General features: G+C 37.9%; 1 protein-coding gene across 1 annotated transcript in view; it reads right to left on the bottom strand.

The window, feature by feature from the left end:
• The window catches only part of UBR3 (ubiquitin protein ligase E3 component n-recognin 3), a 254,404-nt gene that overhangs the window by 146,401 nt on the left and 86,022 nt on the right, over nucleotides 1–21,981 (bottom strand). Inside the window, exons 12-19 of the mRNA XM_030802267.1 lie at nucleotides 13,200–13,265; nucleotides 13,020–13,109; nucleotides 11,458–11,586; nucleotides 10,468–10,520; nucleotides 10,241–10,374; nucleotides 9,794–9,881; nucleotides 8,339–8,478; nucleotides 4,196–4,292 (exon numbers count right to left, since the gene is read on the bottom strand). Coding sequence (XP_030658127.1) covers nucleotides 4,196–4,292; nucleotides 8,339–8,478; nucleotides 9,794–9,881; nucleotides 10,241–10,374; nucleotides 10,468–10,520; nucleotides 11,458–11,586; nucleotides 13,020–13,109; nucleotides 13,200–13,265 — 797 coding nt within the window. The remainder of the gene's footprint in view (nucleotides 1–4,195; nucleotides 4,293–8,338; nucleotides 8,479–9,793; nucleotides 9,882–10,240; nucleotides 10,375–10,467; nucleotides 10,521–11,457; nucleotides 11,587–13,019; nucleotides 13,110–13,199; nucleotides 13,266–21,981) is intronic.

Here is a 21,981-nt window from a genome sequence, read left to right as displayed (position 1 = left end):
TGCAAATCAAAACCACAATGAGATACCATCTTACACCAGTTAGAATGGCAATCATTAAAAAGTCAGGAAACAACAGGTGCTGGAGAGGATGTGGAGAAATAGGAACACTTTTACACTGACTAGTTCAACCACTGTGGAAGACAGTGTGGCAATTCCTCAAGGATCTAGAACTAGAAATACCATTTGACCCAGCCATCCCATTACTGGGTATATACCCAAAGGGTTATAAATCATGCTGCTATAGAGACACACGCACACGTATGTTTATTGCAGCACCATTCACAATAGCAAAGACTTGGAACCAACCCAAAAGTCCATCAATGATAGACTGGATTAAGAAAATGTGGCACATATATACCATGGAATACTATGCAGCCATAAAAAAGGATGAGTTCACATCCCTTGCAGGGACATGGATGAAGCTGGAAACCATCATTCTGACCAAACTGTCGCAAGGACAGAAAACCAAACACTGCATGTTCTCACTCATAGGTGGGAACTGAACAATGAAAACACGTGGACATGGGATGGGGAACATCACACACCGGGGCCTGTTGTGGGGTGGGGGGAGTGGGGAGGGATAGCATTAGGAGATATACCTAATGTAAATGACAAGTTAATGGGTGCAGCACACCAACATGACACATGTATACATATGTAAGAAACCTGCACGTTGTGCACATGTACCCTAGAACTGAAAGTATAATAATAAAAAAAGAAAATGCATCTTAGAGGAAACAGATAACTACATGGAATGAAGAAAAAAAATCTTAAAAATAAGAAAACTATCATTAATATATCAGAGAAATAAGCTGTACCTATGATTATGAAAATGCTATAAAATTAACTTTGCATTTAAAAAAACTGGTTTCTGGGCCAGGCACAGTGGTTCACACCTGTAATCCCAGCACTTTGGGAGGCCGAGGTGGGCGGATCACCTGAGGTCGGGAGTTCAAGACCAGACTGACCAACATGGAGAAACCCCGTCTCTACTAAAAATACAAAATTAGCCGGGCATGGTAGCACACGCCTGTAATCCCAGCTACTAGGGAGGCTGAGGCGGAAGCATAGCTTGAATCCGGGAGGCAGAGGTTGCAGTGAGCCGAGATCACGCCATTGCACTCCAGCCTGGGCAACAAAAGTGAAACTCCATCTCAAAAAAATAAAAATAAATAAACAAAAATAAATAAATTGGTTTGTATATAATACTACAGTGACAATATATAAATGTAATTTTCAAAATGATCCCAACAGTCATGATGAAATATTTCAACTATTCTATTTCATTTAGCATAAAAAAGCAATTTTTAATTTTACTTTGTTTCTTTGTTTGCTTTAAGCAGTAGCCACTAAATATATGGCACCTAGATTAATAAATTGTTCCAAAATAAAGGTTATATATTTGTTGAAGGCCCGAGTAATACATCATTTTGACTGCTCTTTTCAAAAGCATTAATAGAATAATGCAAATGAAATGCTACATGACAGAAAAAACTTATTTGTGACTCAAACCAACACGTAATTATTGACTAGTCTGAGACAAAAGTGATATATATAAACTCATACATCATACTTTCAAACATGGGGCAGCAGCCATTAACCTTCAAGATGGGAGACAGGAGGCAACAGAAATATAAGAAATTACATATTTTTAAAAATGTACTTTCCAGTTCAATTTAAAACAGATGCTTTATGAAATCATTTCTATCTTTGGAAATGGCCTAGCTCATAGTTCTAACAACACTGCCACTATCAGACATATTTCACTGGGCATAATGGCTCACATCTATAATCCTAGCACTATGGGCGGCTGAGACAGGAAGATCACTTGAGACTAAGAGTTCAACACCAGCCTGGGCAATATAGCAAGAACCCACCTCTACAAAAAACTTTTAAACAATTAGCCAGGCATGGTGGTGTGCACCTGTAGTCCTAGCTACTCAGGAGGGTAAGATGGGAAGATCACTTGAGTCCAGAAGTTGGAGGCTACAGTGGGCTATGATCACACCACTGCACTCCAGCCTGGGTGACAAAGCGAGACCCTGTCTCAAAAACAAACAAACAAAAAACAGACATATTTTCACTGAGCTTTTCTGAGCCACAATGTCTTCATATATAAAATATAACACTGAAATGAATGGATGGTTTTCCAACTGTTGGTTTGCTTTGTTGTTGTTGTCTTGTTTTTGTTTTCTTTTTAAGAGCTGAATGCCCACTCAGGGGTATTTGGAAGGGAGTGAGGGAAGCAGGATGAGCCACTTTCACTCTCTTAAGCCTCTTCTTGCTGTTGCCCAACTCTGTCTTCAATGATGGCCCAAGAGACGCTTTTATAAAACCTGGACTAGATCTTAAAGGCCTTTTCCAGCAATAAGAGCCTAAAATTCTAAGCACCTAAGCATCACATAAAGCAAATGGCTTACTTTCACTTAAACTCTCAGCACAAAAACTGAAAGAAATCTACTTTTCATTCATTTAACAAATATTTACTGATTGCCTTTAAAGTGCCTGGCACAGAGCTAAATTGTGAGAACACGAAAGTTTAAATTTATCTGACCATATTTCATTTTAGTTTGCAAGATGACCTCCAAAAGGCCTGCTTGCAAATAAAAAAAGATCCCTCCCAGTATAATCAGTTAAGCCACTTTTTGTCCCTTAAAACTAAAAAGCAGATGAAAATGATCCAGAGCAAACAAATCGGCCAGGCACGGTGGCTCATGCCTGTAATCCCAACACTTTGGGAGTCCGAGGCGGAGCATTCAATAAATGTGTGCTGTTAAATAAAATTTCCCCTTTAAAATTGATTGCATTATTTAACGATTCCTTCAAAGCTTTGAAAGTTTCAGCCCAATTTCAGTCCAAATTTCTAGTAACTACAAAGTAAAAGAGAATAAAATTTACTTAATTCTTATACATTCAAAACAACTAACCATCATCACTACCCTGAAAAAAAGGCAGAGCCATTTAAGACTAGTGTTTATGAAGTCTCAATTAGGTTTTCCATGCAAATGCTTCTTCCCAATTTTCTTCATTTTTCAATTTTTCAACAGGAATTACTCAAATTTATTTATTCAACAAATATATTATGAATACCTACTAAGTGCCAGCATTGAGATAAGTATTAAAGATGTAGAAGAGATACAAAGATAAAAATATCTTCCCTCAAGGAGCTAAGAGTTTAGTAAAAGACTACAAGCAAGTACATTTTTACAAAACTACATGAAAAGCAGAAAAAGAGGGAATTAAGAAACCGGAGAAAGAGAACCTCAGTCTAATTTCTCCAAGGGTTTAGAGAAAGGGGGAGAGAGATGCTGATGGCTGAACTGGGTTGTTGTTGTTGATTTAAAGATTGTTTTGGTTTTGTTTGGGGGGAGGAAGTGAATTAAAATTCCACATTAAAAACTTTCTTCAGATATTTGTCTGTGATAGATATTTGTATTACTGCAAAGTCTTGGCAAAAGAGAAGTTTCACTTTGATAGTTATCTGGATAAGTATTAATACTTTCTCAAAATCAAGGACATTTGCATCATTTAAACTTGCTTTTTAAATGTTTAACTTTGGCTGTAGGAAAGCACAAGTAAATGATGATATCGGCAATATAATATTAACTGTTAAGGTTTAAAAAGAGGTGGAAATAATACATTTACAACAGTCTACAATTTACAATAACATACAAGATTGAATTCTGCATTTAAAAGATATCTTTCAAAATTTTTGTCTTCCGCAGTCATCAATACTGTAAACTATTTTGTTAAATATTTACAAGTAAAATTAATTTTGCTTTGGCTATTTTCCCAGTTGTCATGAACACAGAAATATGTTCACTTATTACAGACACCCATCACCATCTCTGATGTCAGAGAATTCTATTCTCTTAACTTGTGCCTCCTCTACTGGTTCAAAAGTAGAACAACACAAAACCAAGCCTTTAATTCCACTGATGGAACAGCAACAAAATAAGTTTCTGTTTTTTAATTTAGTGATCATGTTCTAAATTTATCAGATTAACATCAAATTTTGGATAAAGATCTTAACATAAATCTCCACCAGATTATTTTTTAAATCTTAAATTATTTTTTCAACTTTAAAGAATGAAAGTATACTTTAATGAGAGCATATCATATCTGTGCTATCAATGACATTTTTCCACAGAAATATAAAATACTGTTATGATGCTAATCAATTTGATGGACTTACAATGCAGTATATCTGTCCATTGCAGACTGCACATCTCTACGGTAAACTGTTCGAAGAATGACCATGACAGGGTCAAACTCTTGATCCCAGACTTCAGCTATTATTCAAAAGAAAGTAGAAACATTGACTTCTCAGAAATAAAATCAATATTTATTGACTTATTACATTTGTTAAGTATATTTTACATTTAAAAGACAGAACAATTTAATCTGACTGTAGTATTTGCCTTAAGAAGCTTGATGCCATGCTTACTTTTCTAAGTCAAAAATCACAATTTCATCATCAGGAATGTTCTCTTGAGTTCAGCAAGCACTAAAGAACAAAAGTTTTGTAATACAACAATGCCTCATCAGAAAAGTTTACCTCATTGTTGTTGTTTTTTGTAAGGTGCCAATTAGAAAGAAACACAGCACATTAGGACCTCTGAGAGTATTTAAAGTTAAGTAGGGCATGATGCCTCACACCTGTAGTCCCAGCTACTTGTGAGGCTTAGCCAGGAGGCTCACCTGAACCCAGGAGTTTGAGACCAGCCCAGGCAACAAAGCCAGACCTCATTTCCCAAAAAAAAAGTATTAAACAAAAAAAGTACTTAAAAGTAAGAACATGACAACTAGATTTAAAGATTAATGAGGCTGGACACGGTGGTTCATGCCTGTAATCCCAGCACTTTGGGCAGCTGAGGTGGGCAGATCACTTGAGGTCAGTAGTTTGAGACAAGCCTGGCCATCATGGTGAAACCCCGTCTCTACTAAAAATACAAAAATTAACCAGGCGTGGTGGCACACACCTGTAATCCCAGCTACTCGGGTGGCTGAGGCAGGAGAAACACTTGAACCCAGGAGGCGAAGGTTGCAGTGAGCCAAGATCACGCCACTGCACACCAGCCTGGGCAACAGAGTGAGACTCAGTCTCCAAAAAAAAAAAAGTTAATGAGCTATTGATTTTGAAGAAACCCACTTTATAAGTCTTTTTTGTTTATAAAAGATTTTCTACTCCTTTGCTAAAACTGATCATTTGTCTCCTTACCTTCTGCATAATTAGGAACCACCATCCTATGTGTGGAATGTGTACAACTGATGGTTCACAAGATGATTTTAAGTATTAAGTATATAAAGCTTTTCATTTTAATAATTATGTAATTATTTTTAATGTGTATAATGTATATTAGAAAATTGTAACTTGCAAATAAAATTCATGACACCTCACTAATAATCATCTTAGGAAGAGGCAAAGTTTTTTATTTAGGTTAACTCATTTTAAAAAATACTGAAATACTAAGTATATTTCAGTAGAGCGGCTACTTAGATGTGGCAAAAATCTAAAGGATGGACTGAGATAATAATTTTAGAAACCACTGCCTTCAGAGTATCTCCTTACTAGATTTTTTTTCTCTCATTCTCTCTAGCAAAATTCCTAACATTTGACAACATGGTGAGAAGCTTAAGCTTCTCCCTACCCATCGACTATAATTACAACTTTCTAGCACAAGACACTGGTAACCATTGTTAACCACTGTCCCTAGTTTCATGTAACAAGCTATTCATCTTAAAGTATCAGAAGTATGACTTAAAATTCTGAAGACAGTCCTTCACAAAGACCTTTATTACTATTTCTAGAATCATTCATCGTCCTTTTTTTTTTTTTTTAAGACAGATTATCGCTGTGTCATCCAAGCTGGAATACACTGGCGTGATCTCGGCTCACTGCAAGCTCCGCCTCCCGGGTTCACGCCATTCTCCAGCCTCAGCCTCCCGAGTTGCTGGGACTACAGGTGCCTGCCACCAAGCCCAGCTAATTTTTTGTATTTTTAATAGAGACAGGTTTCACCATGCTAGCCAGGATGGTCTCAATCTCCTGACCTCGTGATCCGCCCACCTCGGCCTCCCAAAGTGCTGGGATTACAGGCGTGAGCCACTGCGCCCGGCCTTGATCGTCCTTCTCTTTAAAGTCTATTATTTTGCATAATTAAGATGCCAAAGCTTTTATCAGAATTGCACAACCTTAGCAATGGAAGAAAACTTTAGCGATTAATTAGCCCAGTGGGCTTCAAACAGTGTTCCATGGAGCTGAATTACCACAGACGTATAACAGGGGCCACTTTAGGAGCAAGTGGATAGCAGGGCAGAGGAGAAGCTAGATTCACTACCCACATCCACTTTAACAGGAGTAGGCCAGCTTTTGTTGGTTTTATATTAATATAACAAACTCACTTAAGGCTTAGTCCCCGAAACCAGAGGCTTGTTTCAACCACTTTTAAAAGTTTAAAAACTTATTTTACAGATAAGAAGCCAAATCCAAAGATAAAAAAACTGGCTGGGCACGGCGGTTCACACCTGTAATCCCAGTACTTTAGGAGGCTGAGGCAGGAGGATTGCTTAAGCCCAACAGTCGAGACCAGCCTGGGCAACCAGCAAGGCCCTGTCTCTACAAAACACATGAAAATTAGCCAGCATGGTGGTGGGTGCCTATGGTCCCAGCTACTGGGGAAGCTGAGGTGGCAGGATCGCTTGAGCCCAGTAGGTCAAGGGTGCAGTGAGCTGTGATGGCACCACTGCACTCCAGCCTGAGTGACAAAGTGAGGCTCTGTCTCCAAAAAAAAAAAAACAAACAAACAAAAACCAACTGATTTCCTAAACCACACAACTAGCAAATATAATTCATACAGTATTTAAATATGACACTCAATTTCCCTGCTCTAATCTCCGAATGGCCGGTATTCCATCTCAGCATTGTTCAGAACAATCAACTAAAGAGCTTGTTTTAAAAAGCAGATTCCCAGATCTCACCCACAGAGATTCTGATGACAGCAGATAGGAGGTGAGACACAGGAACCTGCATTCTTAATGAGGAGCACAAGTGAGTCTGACAGAGATGTAATCCTCACATCACACTTTTATAAGCACTGCACTACACCACAGAACCACTCCACTCCCAAATTCATCTAATTTTACACACAAAATATCCTCTACACTAAAAAAATACTGTGATTTTCTTTTAATGGAATACTTTCCAACCAGAGACTCTGGATTTTCTTGCTCCTTGTGAACTCCCTGAAAAATCCCAAATAAGGCTTTTCTGTTCTGCTTTGCCAAACACACACAATACAGTATATATTATTTACAACTTCAAAATGGGCATTGGTTTTTCATTTAGACAATGTGTTGAGGGAGTCAAGAAGCACGTAACTGCTACTTCCTTCAAAATTTTCACTTAGAGAAGTGAAAATCTGAAAGTCAAACAAAAAAAGACTGTGTAAATCAAAACCTCACTTACTTCTGGCTCCTGTCAAGGATGTCAACTATGAATCTAGCGGGGAAAAGCCTTCCAAAACCAATCATCTACTTAAGGAAAACATTCTGTGCATTTAACATAGGTTCAAAATGTAAGTAAGTGCTATCAGCATTCTATGTGGACTTTTTTTTTTTTTTTTTTTTTGAGATGGAGTTTCACTCTTGTTGCCCAGGCTGGAGTGCAGTGGCCGCAATAGGGGCTCACTATAACCTCCACCTCCTGGGTTCAAGCGATTCTCCTGCCTCAGCCTCCCAAGTAGCTGGGATTACAGGCACCTGCCACCATGCCTGGCTAATTTTTTTGTATTTTTAATAGAGATGGGTTTCATCATGTTGGCCAGGATGGTCTCGAACTCCTGACCTCAGGTGATCCAGCCACCTCGGCCTCCCAAAGTGCTGGGATTACAGGCATAAGCCACCACGCCTGGCCTATACAGACTTTAATTTGAACTATTTCAAGTTAAAATTTGGGTTGTGAGGATTCTTTCACTGTTTCAAAATCAAATTTGGAGAGTAAATACATTCAAAATATTTTTAATATACATTTTGTTTTATAGTTTCTGGTTCATTTATGGTTATGATCACTTATAAAACTGAATTAGAGTTCAAATACAAATTTCCTTTATAGTTCAGAGTCATCTAAGAAGTTTTAGTGTAACATAAAGCTATAGATTTCTAAGTAATTGAAAGCAGTATCACTGTTTACCAATAAAGACATACATTTATAACAAAATGGAGAAAAGAAAACCAAAGCTTGAATGAATAAAAGGTAAACATTTTCTTTTAATACACAGAAGAATTCACCATTCAAGAATTGATATTTGAAAGAGTCCATTTATGTATATAAACATACCTTTGGGAGTATACATGCCTTGTTGCATAGAACCTCCAGGTTCAAAAACAGGAGCCTTAAAATCAGCTACAGCTGATAAAACTGATTCAAAGCTGTAACTGCCTGGAATAATGCCACTTTTGGGATTAGGATTTTCTGGAATATGATATATATGTCAAGAAAAAATATTAATAACAAAAAGCCAGATTTATAGCCTTTCCAAGGTACTCTAGATTCTCATTTTGCTGAAGTAGACAAATAGTAATTGGCTGTAATATATAAAGCTGGCCACAAGAGGGCTATATAATACAACAGTTCAATAATAACTGTTTCTAATTGTGATTTTTGAAAATATGTTTAATCTAGGAGCCTACTAATAAATTGTATGCTGCAGCAGTTCCCAGGTATATTTGCCCCAAAATAAATTTATCAAATTTCAGAAAACGATTGAAAAACTTATAAAAATGTGTCTTCATTTTCATCATTTTGTAAATAACTTTTCCTTAAAAAACAGAAAGAAGTTGTGAAAAATTAGCCAAGATTTTTATGAGCAAAGATTGTTTTTCAAAAAACACAAATTTCATCCCCAAAGAAAAAAATGCTAAGCAAATTTAAGCAAAGAGGCAAACCAAAAAGATTCTCTCCTCAAAGTATATAAATCTTTAAAATTGAAAGACACAAAGATTGTTTTTACTCTATAATAACACTGACGCATAGGTCATAATGACTGAAGGAAATCATCAGACAGTATCAAATTGATGCTGCTTACAAAAATCAAGGTTGTCAAATAGGCATTCTAATAGGACTTATTTCACAAAACAAAAAGTTTAGCCAATTCTTCCAAACATAGTCGTAAGATATACAAATACTAAATTCGGCCAGAAATTTTATCACAAAATTACTTGATAATCTTTGTGTAAAATTTTATTAACATTAACTTAAAAAGATAATCAGATTCTCATTGTATGTTCAGTCCTATACAAAGAACCACAGGTTCCCTGTTTGTACACAATAATCTACAAATTCAAAAATCCTTTAAGACCAAATTCTACAGAAAAACCCTCAAAATGTTCAAAATCCTGGTAATAATAATCATAAGGTGTAACTTTAACTGTTAACCATGAATTGCATCCTGGTTACACAAACAAAATAGACCTAGCTGTCTTTTACAAAATGTTCAGTAATGCTGTCCTAGAAGGTTAAATGCTGGGGTGGCCAAAGCCATCATTCAGTCCTGAAATCTACCCTGAAGTCTAAGAAGAGTTCCCCAAGAGGTAATAATAGGAGATTTAAAAAAAAAAAAAAAAACAGTTACCAGGCCTGAATACATACTTGAGCACACAATTGGTATTCTTCTTTTTCTATATTATTTTTCAACTTTGAAAAAAAATTAATCAAAAAATTGATAAACTGTTACTCATAAAAATTACTTATTTTAGATTCTGCAACTAACAGAAAGTAAAATTTTAAAAGGATATGAGGTCCAGCAATGAACTGTGTGTCCTGTCATTCATACACAGCTGGGCTACCATCTCGGCCCTGAGAATCTCATCATCAGACATTCCTAAAATTATTAAAAACAGAATTAACAAATCTGAGTATACATAAATTATAAAGAAAAAAACTTACCACACTTTTTATTAAGCTGTTTTACCAAATATAAGATGCTTCAAATTAAAGAGTAAAGCAGCAATGCTTCAAACATAACTGCAGTTTAACTGCTGTTTGCAGTTCCCTTAAGCAAAGGATATTTTAAGGATATTCTAAAAGGTATACCTACAGTACAACATATCAAGAGTTTGAAACATTGTTTAAATTTATCTACATCCTTTCCTTTTTTCCCTAAGCCAGTTACTACCACAGGGAGGGGGAGAAAGGGAGGAAAACAGTTAATACCTAAGTATTAGTATCAGTGAGTTTTACCTAAATGTAAACGAAGACTCAAAAGAATCACAAGAAATGTAAGAGCGCCTTCTAACATCGACCTCTCATGCTCTGCATCAAGTACTGTATTTTGATGTTGTGATGCCATTGTCAACAAATCCACTACCTTAAATCTACAAGAAGAAATATTTGAAACACATTTTTATAAATTAAAACAAAATTAACTGGACACTTCCTAATACCTGTCTTAATAAAATTATGCCTACCTTTCGAAGACGGATGAAATAAAATAATCTGGGTCAAGTCTAGAAGCACAAACCTTTAAAAGAAAACAAAATGCTTTATTTCTCAATATTCAGTTTTCCTTCTATCAATCATGTTTTTCTATACTTTTTTTGTTTTTTGTTATTTTATTTTATTTTTTTTTAGACAGAGTCTCACTCTCACCCAAGCTGGTGCAATCTCAGCTCACTGCAACCTCCACCTCTGCCTCCCAGGCCCAAGCAATTCTCATCCCTCAGTCTCCCGAGTAGCTGGGATTACAGGCGCGTGCCACCACACCTGCTTAATTTTTGTATTTTTAGTAGAGACAGGGTTTCGACGTGTTGGCCAGGCTGGTCTCAAACTCCTGGCCTCAAGTGATCTGTCTGCCTTGGCCTCCCAAAGTGCTGGGATTACAGGCGTGAGCCACCACGCCTGGCCAAGATTTTTATTTTCTGTATGTTATGATGTTTTGACATCTTGAGGGGCCTTACAGACCTGAAGACAGTCCCTCCCAGAGCCAGCTAATTCCTAAACATACTAAGCAACTTACTTGGGAAAATACCTGTCATGCAAGCCAACCACTGTCTTTATCTAACTCTCATACATCAACCCAGTATTTCCCCTGCCCTAAATCAACCCAGCGCCAGGTACTGCAGAGCCAGGTACAGCCCCTATGCCTCAAAGTCTGCTGGAATTATTCAAACTAGCCAATCCTGCCTTGCCTTGCCTTGCCTTGCCTGCAGAAACCCCAATAAAGGCTCTGGCCTAGGCTCTCCCCTCACTCCTTTCTGCCTCTTGACCAAAATCTGGTGCTTTCCTTGTAGCCTTGTTTTGGGTGGTATGCCTCTTCTCCTGGGAAATGTACATAATAAATTATTCTTTCAATGGCATTGGCATCTCCATGTCATCACTCAGTCACCTCTATAAATTAAAATCCCTTGGGTACAAATGAGACACTTCTAAAGTATATCTGCATTATCTAGCTGGCTTACCTGTAACAGGTAAATGTCAGGATCAATCATGGAATTACAGAAATGAGACTGGACATAGGTCATGGCTTGTCCTTTGATTTGCAGACCATTTCTTACCCACATATTGCTGTGGATTTCAGCAAGACTTGCCTAATAAAAGTAAATTGGACAAAGAATAAATTATCTAAACTCAATCTTTACAAAATATTATAAATAACCATTTCAAAATATTTAATGATGTAATCATAGTATAAGCCCGATATTCTGTCCAATGTTAATCAGTTGAAATACACTTTTACATTTTTTTAACAATAATTATGTTTTTACATAGCCACTTTTTTAGAGTTTAAACATGAGTTGGTTTTCCATGTTGGCCTCTGGATACATTTATAATGACTTTCACTGACATCTTTCACAAGAAATCAATGCTTATGTTTCACTCTATTTCTCCCTCAAGAAAACCCTAAGTAACAACAACAAACCTAATATATATGTTTAAAGAAAGACACTGGAATAAGCATAAAATAAAATCAACTGTTCAAAGTCAATGAATACATTCTACATCTTTAATTCACTCTAACTCAATCTTAAATCTATACTACTAATTTTCCAAATATTGGAGGTTAGAATAAATGTTCTCACTATATCAGTATTTAATTCTTCATGTATTCATCTCTAGTGTCAACTAAAACTAGGCAGTCATAATTTTTTTTGGTTTTTTTGAGACAGAGTCTCACTCTGTCGCCAGACTGGAATGCAGTGGCGCGATCTCGGCCCACTGCAACCTCTGTCTCCCAGGTTCAAGCAATTCTTCTTGCCTCAGGCTCCCGAGTAGCTGGGACTACAGGTGCATGCCACCACGCCCAGCTAATTTTTGTATATTCAGTAGAGACAAGGTTTCACCATGCTGGCCAGGATGGTCTCGATTTCTTGACCTCGTGATCTGCCCGCCTTGGCCTCCCAAAGTGCTGGGATTACAGGCGTGAGCCACCGCACCTGGCTTCAAGCAGTCATAATTTTATCTGTTTCCTAACACCCAGAGTTCAAATTCAATATTATAATAATTAACAAATCTAAAATTGCCAGGAAAAACAAATTGAAGTGCAAGTCCCTCTAATGTATATAAAAAGCTGGCCTGTCAAATTATAGTGCTGGTATTAAAAGAAATCACAGTGCTTATATAAGCTAATTCTTCTTTCTTCTTTATCTTCTCACTATACAGATACGGAAACTGAGAATCACGGAGGTGAATTACCCTAAACCTTGTGGAAAATAAAACAGTGGTAGCACCAAGGCTAGAATCTTTCAGATCTCCTGACTCCCAAAACAGTGCTATATAGTACGTTAAATACCACCCCATAAGCAAATATCATGAAAAGAATTCCTGGAAAAAGTAAAACTAAAAAGTAAATCTCATAAAATGAAAAATACCTAAACATAATCTGGCAAAAATACAATAACAACTTTTTTAAAAAAGTTTTCAAACATCTCAGCTCTAATAACAATGAAAGGCATATAAATAAAGGAAGAATCACTTAAACAAGGAATCCACTTCAAAACTTTTTAAATGCCTGAATACATACTTGAATTTGGAGTGGGTGAATCATTAGTTTCATTAACATTTCCTGATCTGGTAAAACAGAATCCAAATCTAGTTCTTGACATTTCACAGCCTAAAAATTACAATAAAAAAGTTACTAATTCAATTCTTATTTCTGAAAATTAAAAAAAAAAAGAACAGAATTGTTTAATGACAGTCTTACCTTACTCAAAAACATAGCATAGTAACGATGTAGTGGCAGATGAAAAGTGACTTGGTTAGGTGCTGGCTGGAATAAACAAACAAAATGCACAAGTCAAAGACTATTTTACAGAAATTTTAAGATGGTTGTAAAATGTTTAAACCATACTCTCACCTGGATTTATTACTACACTTTTAGTTCAAAACTTAACATTGTAGAAGATGCAGGTTCTAAAATCACTATAGATAAAATTATTCCATTTTAAACACTTAAGTATAAGTTTCTTGAAGGCAGAAATTGTATTCTACTCAACTTTGAATCCTCTGAAGCATTCAGCACAGATTAATATTTCCTAAATTCAATTCAGCTGAAGCAAATAATCATTATTAAAACAAGGGATGGAATGGATTTCCAGCTACAGTAGACCTTTTGGGACTCTTCAAACGCAGGTATACCAAACATCATGACAGTAATAACAGTCACATATAACATTCATTGAACACTTACTATGTGCCAGTCACCATGCTAAGCACTTTATTCACATTACCACATTTAATCCTCAGAAGAATGCTATGGGGTAGGAGCTACTAATATTCTCATTCTACAAGTAGCAAAATTCAAACTTAGAAAATTTATGTAACTTCCTAAAGTTCAAAAGTAGTGAACTGGGGAGCTAATCTGGACTCCACTGTCATATTCAAAACAGTAAGAAGACTCTGACCACATTCCTAAACAGAGGTATAAATGCAGGGCATCGTTAGATTCCTTCACCAGTTACATAAGATGCTTCCAATCAGTACCAAACACACCAGCCTCCATAACAAAACTTCGTAAAAAATAGGTGAATGACCTTAGGCATTCCCGTAAATATTACAAAAACTGTATTTTAAATCTGTGAATCCCATGGATCACAAAATCACTACAGGGCAAAAATACACCACAGCTGTCCTTCTTAAACAAATGAGTTAAAAACTGAAAAGGTATTGTTTGTTTTTAATGCTTTTTAAGTTCTTAGTAAATATTCTCTTGTTAAAGATTTTTATCCCGGACATTCAGATAATTATGCTAATGTATATAATTTATCATTATAGAGGTTATAAGGAGTCTAAATGTCACCATCCCTGAAATAATTATTTTTTTCAAAACCAGTAAGATAATAATATCCTCCTCAATATGTAAAGGCTATAAAAATTTGTTCTAATAAATAAAAGTTTGCCCTCCATGAATAAACCTTGGGGACATTAAGCTAAGTAAAATAAGCCAGTCACAAAAAGACAGTAACTACATGATTCCACTTATATGAGGTTCTTAGAGCAGCCAAATTCACAGAGATACAAAGCAGAATGGTGGTTGCCAGAAGCTGGGTGAAGAGGAAATGGGGAGTAGCTATTTAATGAGTATAGTTTCGGTTTTATGAGATAAAAAAGTTATGGAGATTGGCTGCACAACAATACAAATACACATAACACTACTGAACTATACACTTAAAAATGATTAAGATACTGAATTTTATGTTTTATGTGTATTTTGCCACAATTAAAAATAAAATTTTAAAAAGTTTACCCTCCATTACTATAATCACCTTAGTAACATATTCTACAATAACTAGCTAAGTCAGAATCTCTCTCAATTTCCACTGAGACACTAAGCACAGTGAGTAGGTGCAGACTCTGTTTTTTTTTTTTTTTTTTTTTTTAATAGACAGGGTCTCACTCTGTGGCCCAGGGTGGAGTATGGTGGCACAATCACAGCTCGCTGCAACCTCCGCCTCCTAGACTCAAGTTATCCTCCCTCCTCGGCCTCCTGAGTAGCTGGGACTACAGACACACACCACCATGCCTGGCTAATTTCTATTTTTGGTAGAGACAAGGTTTTTGCCACGTTGCCCAGAATGCTCTTGAACTCCTGGGCTCACGCAATCTGCCCGCCTCAGCCTCCCAAAGGATTGGAATTATAGACATGAACCACCACGCCCAGCCTAGGTGCAGACTCTTTTTTGAGTCTCGCACTGTCCCCCAGGCTGGAGTACAGTGATAAGATCTCAGCTCACTGCAACCTCTGCCTCCCGGGTTCAAGCAATTCTCCTGCCTCAGCCTCCTGAGTAGCTGGGACTACAGGCATGTACTACCACACCCGGCTAATTTTTGTATTTTTAGTAGAGACAGGGTTTCACCATGTTGCCCAGGCTGGTCTCAAACTCCTGACCTCAAGTGATCCAGCTGCCTCGGCCTCCCAAAGTGCTGGGACCAAAGGCATGAGCCACCGTGCCTGCCCCCTAAGTGCAGAATCCTGGTTCTACCACCTAGCTGTAAAACTGTGGGCAAGCTGTCTGATCCTTAAAGTAGGAATAATAAAGAGTTTGGTAGCTGTGAGAAATAAGTAAAACAGCACAGTACCCAGTACATATTGCTATTAACTAGTAAGCCATGGACTCTATTTTATCTTTCAGGGCTTTAGCATATCCTATATTCACATTCTCCATAATGTTAAAAACCATATTCCTTCCTTGTCTAATGTCACAGACTGGCTACTTGATAAGCACTTCTTCTATTCCTATATATACTGATAGTCCTTGGATTCCATTCTTCACTCTGTAGTCTTCTATATGAATTTATCCAGATTCACAGCTTCAGCTGCTAACTCTACCCAGATGATTCCCAAATCTCAGTGGAAATCTCACTCCTGAACTCCAAATCTTACATTCAGGTGTCTACTGAACAGCAATACTTAATATCCCATGGGACCACAAATACAGTGTGTCCAAACCAAACTCAGTATCTTTGCCATAAAACTCAATCCTCCTCAATATTTCTTCTCCAGATTCCCAGTAATTTAAATATGAAATGTAGACTTCCTCCTTCTCACAAGCCTCCTATATTTGATGAGGTAGCAAATTATGTTTACTTATTTTTTAAGTATCTCTTAAATCCACTTTCTTCTTTCTGTCTACACTGCACCTAACTAACCTTAGCTCAGGCCCTCAACACCTAGTGCCTAGATTTTAGTGATAACCCCTACTTCTACTACTACCCTGCATAAAACACCTTTTGTGGTGTCTGCCTAGCTCACAACCTTCCCATCTTCTCGGAATGTGTCTCCCTCTCCCACTCTGCCACCTCAACCACACACAGAGATTGGGGCCTGACAGTCAAGTTTATAGTAGCCATACTTGACTGGAGGCAGGGCAGGGGACATCTACCCCAGCTTGAGCAATGACTTTCTCTCTTAAAAAATTGGAACTGGGATTCAGAGGCATTCACAGACAATCTGGGAGTATGCCTGAAATGGTAACATTAGGCAACTATAAAAAGGCAGTATTTCACCACATGGGGAAAGCACTGGAAGGGAAGAAAAAATGAGGCACATACACTCAGGGCAAAGCAAAGGCAGGCGACAGGAGTTCCTATTCAGATTTCCAGTCCATCCCTGAGGTCCAGGTGCCCTAACCCTGAGACACCCCTATGTATTCATAATAAATTACTGCTTTTATTATTTTTTTATTATTATACTTTTAAGTTTTAGGGTACATGTGCACAACGTGCAGGTTACATATGTATACATGTGCCATGTGGTGTGCTGTACCCATTAACTCTTCCTTTAACATTAGGTATATCTCCTAATGCTGTCCCTCCCCACTCTCCACACCCCACAACAGGCCCCGGTGTGTGATGTTCCCATTCCTGTGTCCACGTGTTCTCATTGTTCAATTCCCACCTATGAGTGAGAACATGCGGTGTTTGGTTTTTTGTCCTTGCGATAGTTTGCTGAGAATGATGGTTTCCAGTTTCATCCATGTCCCTACAAAGGACATGAACTCATCATTTTTTATGGCTGCATAGTATTCCATGGTGTATATGTGCCACATTTTCTTAATCCAGTCTAGCGTTGTTGGACATTTGGGTTGGTTCCAAGTCTTTGCTATTGTGAATAGTGCCACTATAAACATACGTGTGCATGCGTCTTTATAGCAGCATGATTTATAACCCTTTGGGTATATACCCAGTAATGGGATGGCTGGGTCAAATGGTATTTCTAGTTCTAGATCCCTGAGGAATCGCCACACTGACTTCCACAATGGTTGAACTAGTTTACAGTCCCACCAACAGTGTAAAAGTGTTCCTATTTCTCCACATCCTCTCCAGCACCTGTTGTTTCCTGACTTTTTAATGATCACCATTCTAACTGGTGTGAGATGGTATCTCATTGTGGCTTTGATTTGCATTTCTCTGAAGGCCAGTGATGATGAGCATTTTTTCATGTGTCTTTTGGCTGCATACATGTCTTCTTTTGAGAAGTGTCTGTTCATATCCTTTGCCCACTTTTTGATGAGGTTGTTTCTTTCTTGTAAATTTGTTTGAGTTCATTGTAGATTCTGGATATTAGCCCTTTGTCAGATGAGTAGATTGCAAAAATTTTCTCATTCTATGGGTTGCCTGTTCACTCTGATGGTAGTTTCTTTTGCTGTGCAGAAGCTCTTTAGTTTAATTAGATCCCATTTGTCAATTTTGGCGTTTGTTGCCATTGCTTTTGGTGTTTTAGACATGAAATTACTGCTTCTTTACCTCAGGCTGCTTTAAATTATTTTTTCCCCTTGCATTAAAAGAACCTTGACTAAAATATCTTCTATTACCCTCTATATGCTGCCAGAAGGTGGTCTTACTTAAACATTAATTTAATCTTGAACTTCTTCCACTCACAATCTTTTAATGACTCCCTATGGTTTTAGCCTCCTGATAACCTTCCAACTCCTGAGAAGAAAGAGCTTACCTCTCCAGCCTCATCTTCTATCACATAAATTCATGCACCATAGGTAGTACCCCAACTTACTAAGCTTCTGTGCCTTTGTATACACTATTCCCCCTGCCCCAAATGCTATATATCCCTTCTCCCACTGGATTAATGTATCTTTAAGACTTTGCTCAGTTGACACTTCTAGTAAGAAGCTTTTCTTGGGTTCTTCAGGCTAAATCAGGTGCTCCCTTTTATGCTCCCACATAGTACCTGGTCACAACTTTACAGAAGCACAGGAATCAAATTAACCATATACTTGTTTTCCACTTCCTTAAGTCGGGGACTGTTTTATCACTGTATCCCCTATGTTTACAACATAGTAAACGTTCAATAAATATTTGCTGGATGAATGCACGTTCTACTTTCCTCTTACCAGAGGACTCTAGCCAAACCCACCCTGCTACAAACTCACAATTGTTGCCCTACACGATATTCATGTTTTTAAGAACTCTTAAATGGCCTATCTTATAGGAAAATGTATTCCATCCCCTGTTTCTATATGATTGTTTGATTTGGCTTACTTCAGTTCAAAACATATTATTGGCCAGGCACAATGGCTCACACCTGTAATCTCAACATTTTGGGAGGCCAAGGCAGGAGAATCACCTGAGCCCAAATGTTCAAGACCAGCCTGGGCAAGATGGCGAGACCTTGTCTCAAAAAAAAAAAAAAATTATTTGCTTGATTTGTACTAGATTACCATAATAACTTCTGACATCCACCCACAAGGATGGAAGAAGAACTAATGTTTATCACACATGTAATATGTGCCTCTTAGTTAATCCTTACTGGTTAATATTATCACCTTCAATAGATGAGGAAATGGGCTCAGCAGTGTTAAAAAAAAAAAAAAGTAAAAATATATTAAAAATTAAACTTAAAAAAATCTGTCCAAGGCCACATAGCTAGTTGAATTATGGCAGAGCCACAATTTTCACTCAAATCTGCCTACGTTAAAGCTCTTTCCACTGCCAACAACCAATACAGTTAAAACACTACCAGACAAGGAGTTCCAAAATGTGGACTGTGGACCCAGAAGTACCATAACTTGCGACATAACAATAGGCAAGTCATTTAATATCTCTGCATCTCCACTTCCCAATGACAAAAAAAGGAGGAATAATAAAATCTTTAAGCACCATATAAAAACATGGCATGGGCCAGGCACAGTGGCTTGCACCTGTCATCCTAGAACTTTGGGAGGCCGAGGTGGGTGGATCACCTGAGGTCAGAAGTTCCATACCAGCCTGGCTGACATGGTGAAACCCCATCTCTACTAAAAATACAAAAATTAGTTGGGCGTGGTGGCACACGCCTGTAGTCCCAGTTACTCAGGAGACTGAGGCAGGAGAATCGCTTGAACCCAGGAGGTGGAGGTTGCAGTGAGCCGAGATTGTGCCATTGCACCCCAGCCTAGGCAACAAGAGCAAAAACTCCATCTCAAAAAAAAAAATAAATAAATAAATATTATTTGATTCCTTACGTTCTATACTTAATTTCTCTTCTTTTAAGAATCCATTTAAATTTTTGATAACATTCAATATCTTCCTAAAAATATTTCTGTGTGAAAAACAGATACACTATTTCCTAGAGTTCAGCTGCTCTATATGTCATACATGATTCTAATTGTCCTTCACTACACTCCTGATTCCAAGCATGATTAATTTAAATATCATTTTCTTGTGTATAATTTTCCCCCAGTTCAATCTTACTGTTGTCTTAGTGATGCTACTATTTCAACAATAATTTCTGAAGTTTCAAATACCAAAGAAAACTGGATTGAGAAAAGCTTCAGTTAAAGACTTGCTTCACAGAATTGGAAAAAACTACTTTAAAGTTCATATGGAACCAAAAAAGAGCCCGCATCGCCAAGTCAATCCTAAGCCAAAAGAACAAAGCTGGAGGCATCACGCTACCTGACTTCAAACTATATACTACAAGGCTCCAGTAACCAAAACAACATGGTACTGGTACCACAACAGAGACATAGATCAATGGAACACAACAGAGCCCTCAGAAATAATGCCGCATATCTACAACTATCTGATCTTTGACAAACCTGACAAAAACAAGCAATCGGAAAAGGATTCCCTATTTAATAAATGGTGCTGGGAAAACTGGCTAGCCATATGTAGAAAGCTGAAACTGGATCCCTTCCTTACACCTTATACAAAAATTAATTCAAGATGGATTAAAGACTTACATGTTAGACCTAAAACCATAAAAACCCTAGAAGAAAACCTAGGCATTACCATTCAGGACATAGGCGTGGGCAAGGACTTCATGTCTAAAACATCAAAAGCAATGGCAACAAAAGCCAAAATTGACAAATGGGATCTAATTAAACTAAAGAGCTTCTGCACAGCAAAAGAAACTACCATCAGAGTGAACAGGCAACCTACAAAATGGGAGAAAATTTTCACAACCTATTCATCTGACAAAGGGCTAATATCCAGAATCTACAATGAACTCAAACAAATTTACAAGAAAAAAACAAACAACCCCACCAAAAAGTGGGCGAAGGACATGAACAGATACTTCTCAAAAGAAGACATTTATGCAGCCAAAAAACACATGAAAAAATGCTCATCATCACTGGCCATCAGAGAAATGCAAATCAAAACCACAATGAGATACCATCTCACACCAGTTAGAATGGTCATCATTAAAAAGTCAGGAAACAACAGGTGCTGGAGAGGATGTGGAGAAATAGGAACACTTTTACACTGTTGGTGAGACTGTAAACTAGTTCAACCATTGTGGAAGTCAGTGTGGCGATTCCTCAGGGATCTAGAACTAGAAATACCATTTGACCCAGCCATCCCATTACTGGGTATATACCCAAAGGACTATAAATCATGCTGCTATAAAGACGCATGCACACGTATGTTTATTGCGGCACTATTCACAATAGCAAAGACTTGGAACCAACCCAAATGTCCAACAACGCTAGACTGGATTAAGAAAATGTGGCACATATACACCATGGAATACTATGCAGCCATAAAAAATGATGAGTTCATGTCCTTTATAGGGATGTGGATGAAACTGGAAACCATCATTCTCAGTAAACTATCGCAAGGACAAAAAACCAAACACCGCATGTTCTCACTCATAGTTGGGAATTGAACAATGAGAACACATGGACACAGGAAGGAGAACATCACACTCCGGGGACTGTTGTGGGTTGGGGGGAGGGGGGACGGACAGCATTAGGAGATATACCTAATGCTAAATGACGAGTTAATGGGTGCAGCACACCAACATGGCACATGGATACATATGTAACAAACTTGCACGTTGTGCACATGTACTCTAAAACTTAAAGTATAATAATAATTAAAAAAAAAAAAAAAAAAAGCTCCAGCTGAGGGACTGACCCTGGACAGGGTGAAGGAGGAGGGAAGCAGGCTGGAAGTGGGATGGAGCTCCGTGAACACTGGACAATGTTCTCTCTGAAGACTGACTCATTACCATTTACATAAACAAAATTTAAGCCTGAAGACCAACAATTAGACAAGGCAAAGAATCAAGGTGAGTTGGTCAGGGCAGAATCAAAATCCAAATGTACAAAATCTAGGTTGAAGGCTAAGAGCTGACACAAATGTTGGGGGAGGGGTAATGAGGGGTAAAGAAAATTAATTCAGGGCAGGAGGGATTAGAATTAAAGATAATAAGGGGTTCTTCCCTTCCTAAACCATTCCTAAAGCCACTGGGAGGTAAAGAGAGGGAGCAGGGTAAAAATAAGCATCTAAAGGTTAGGAAACTGAGAGGGAAGTCAGAGCTCAGACTGAGGAGGGCAACTGCTGGGGGTAACTGAGGGGCTGAGATGTCAGGGGTTGCTCAGGCATAGGGGATGTGGCCTAGCATAGGGCATCAGATGTGGACAGAGTCAAAGCGGACCCACACAGCTGGGCAGCCCAGTGTAGAGCATCAGAGCCAATCTGGGTGAGGAGGGCCTCCAAATGGGGACTGACCTGGCATGGGGAATCAAAGCCTGACTGAGGTAAGG

This window comes from Nomascus leucogenys, chromosome 22a (assembly GCF_006542625.1).
Source record: "Nomascus leucogenys isolate Asia chromosome 22a, Asia_NLE_v1, whole genome shotgun sequence".
Classification (NCBI taxonomy): domain Eukaryota; kingdom Metazoa; phylum Chordata; class Mammalia; order Primates; family Hylobatidae; genus Nomascus; species Nomascus leucogenys.
The sequence above is the reverse complement of the archived record's forward strand: the minus strand, read 5'-3'. Positions and strand labels throughout refer to the sequence as shown.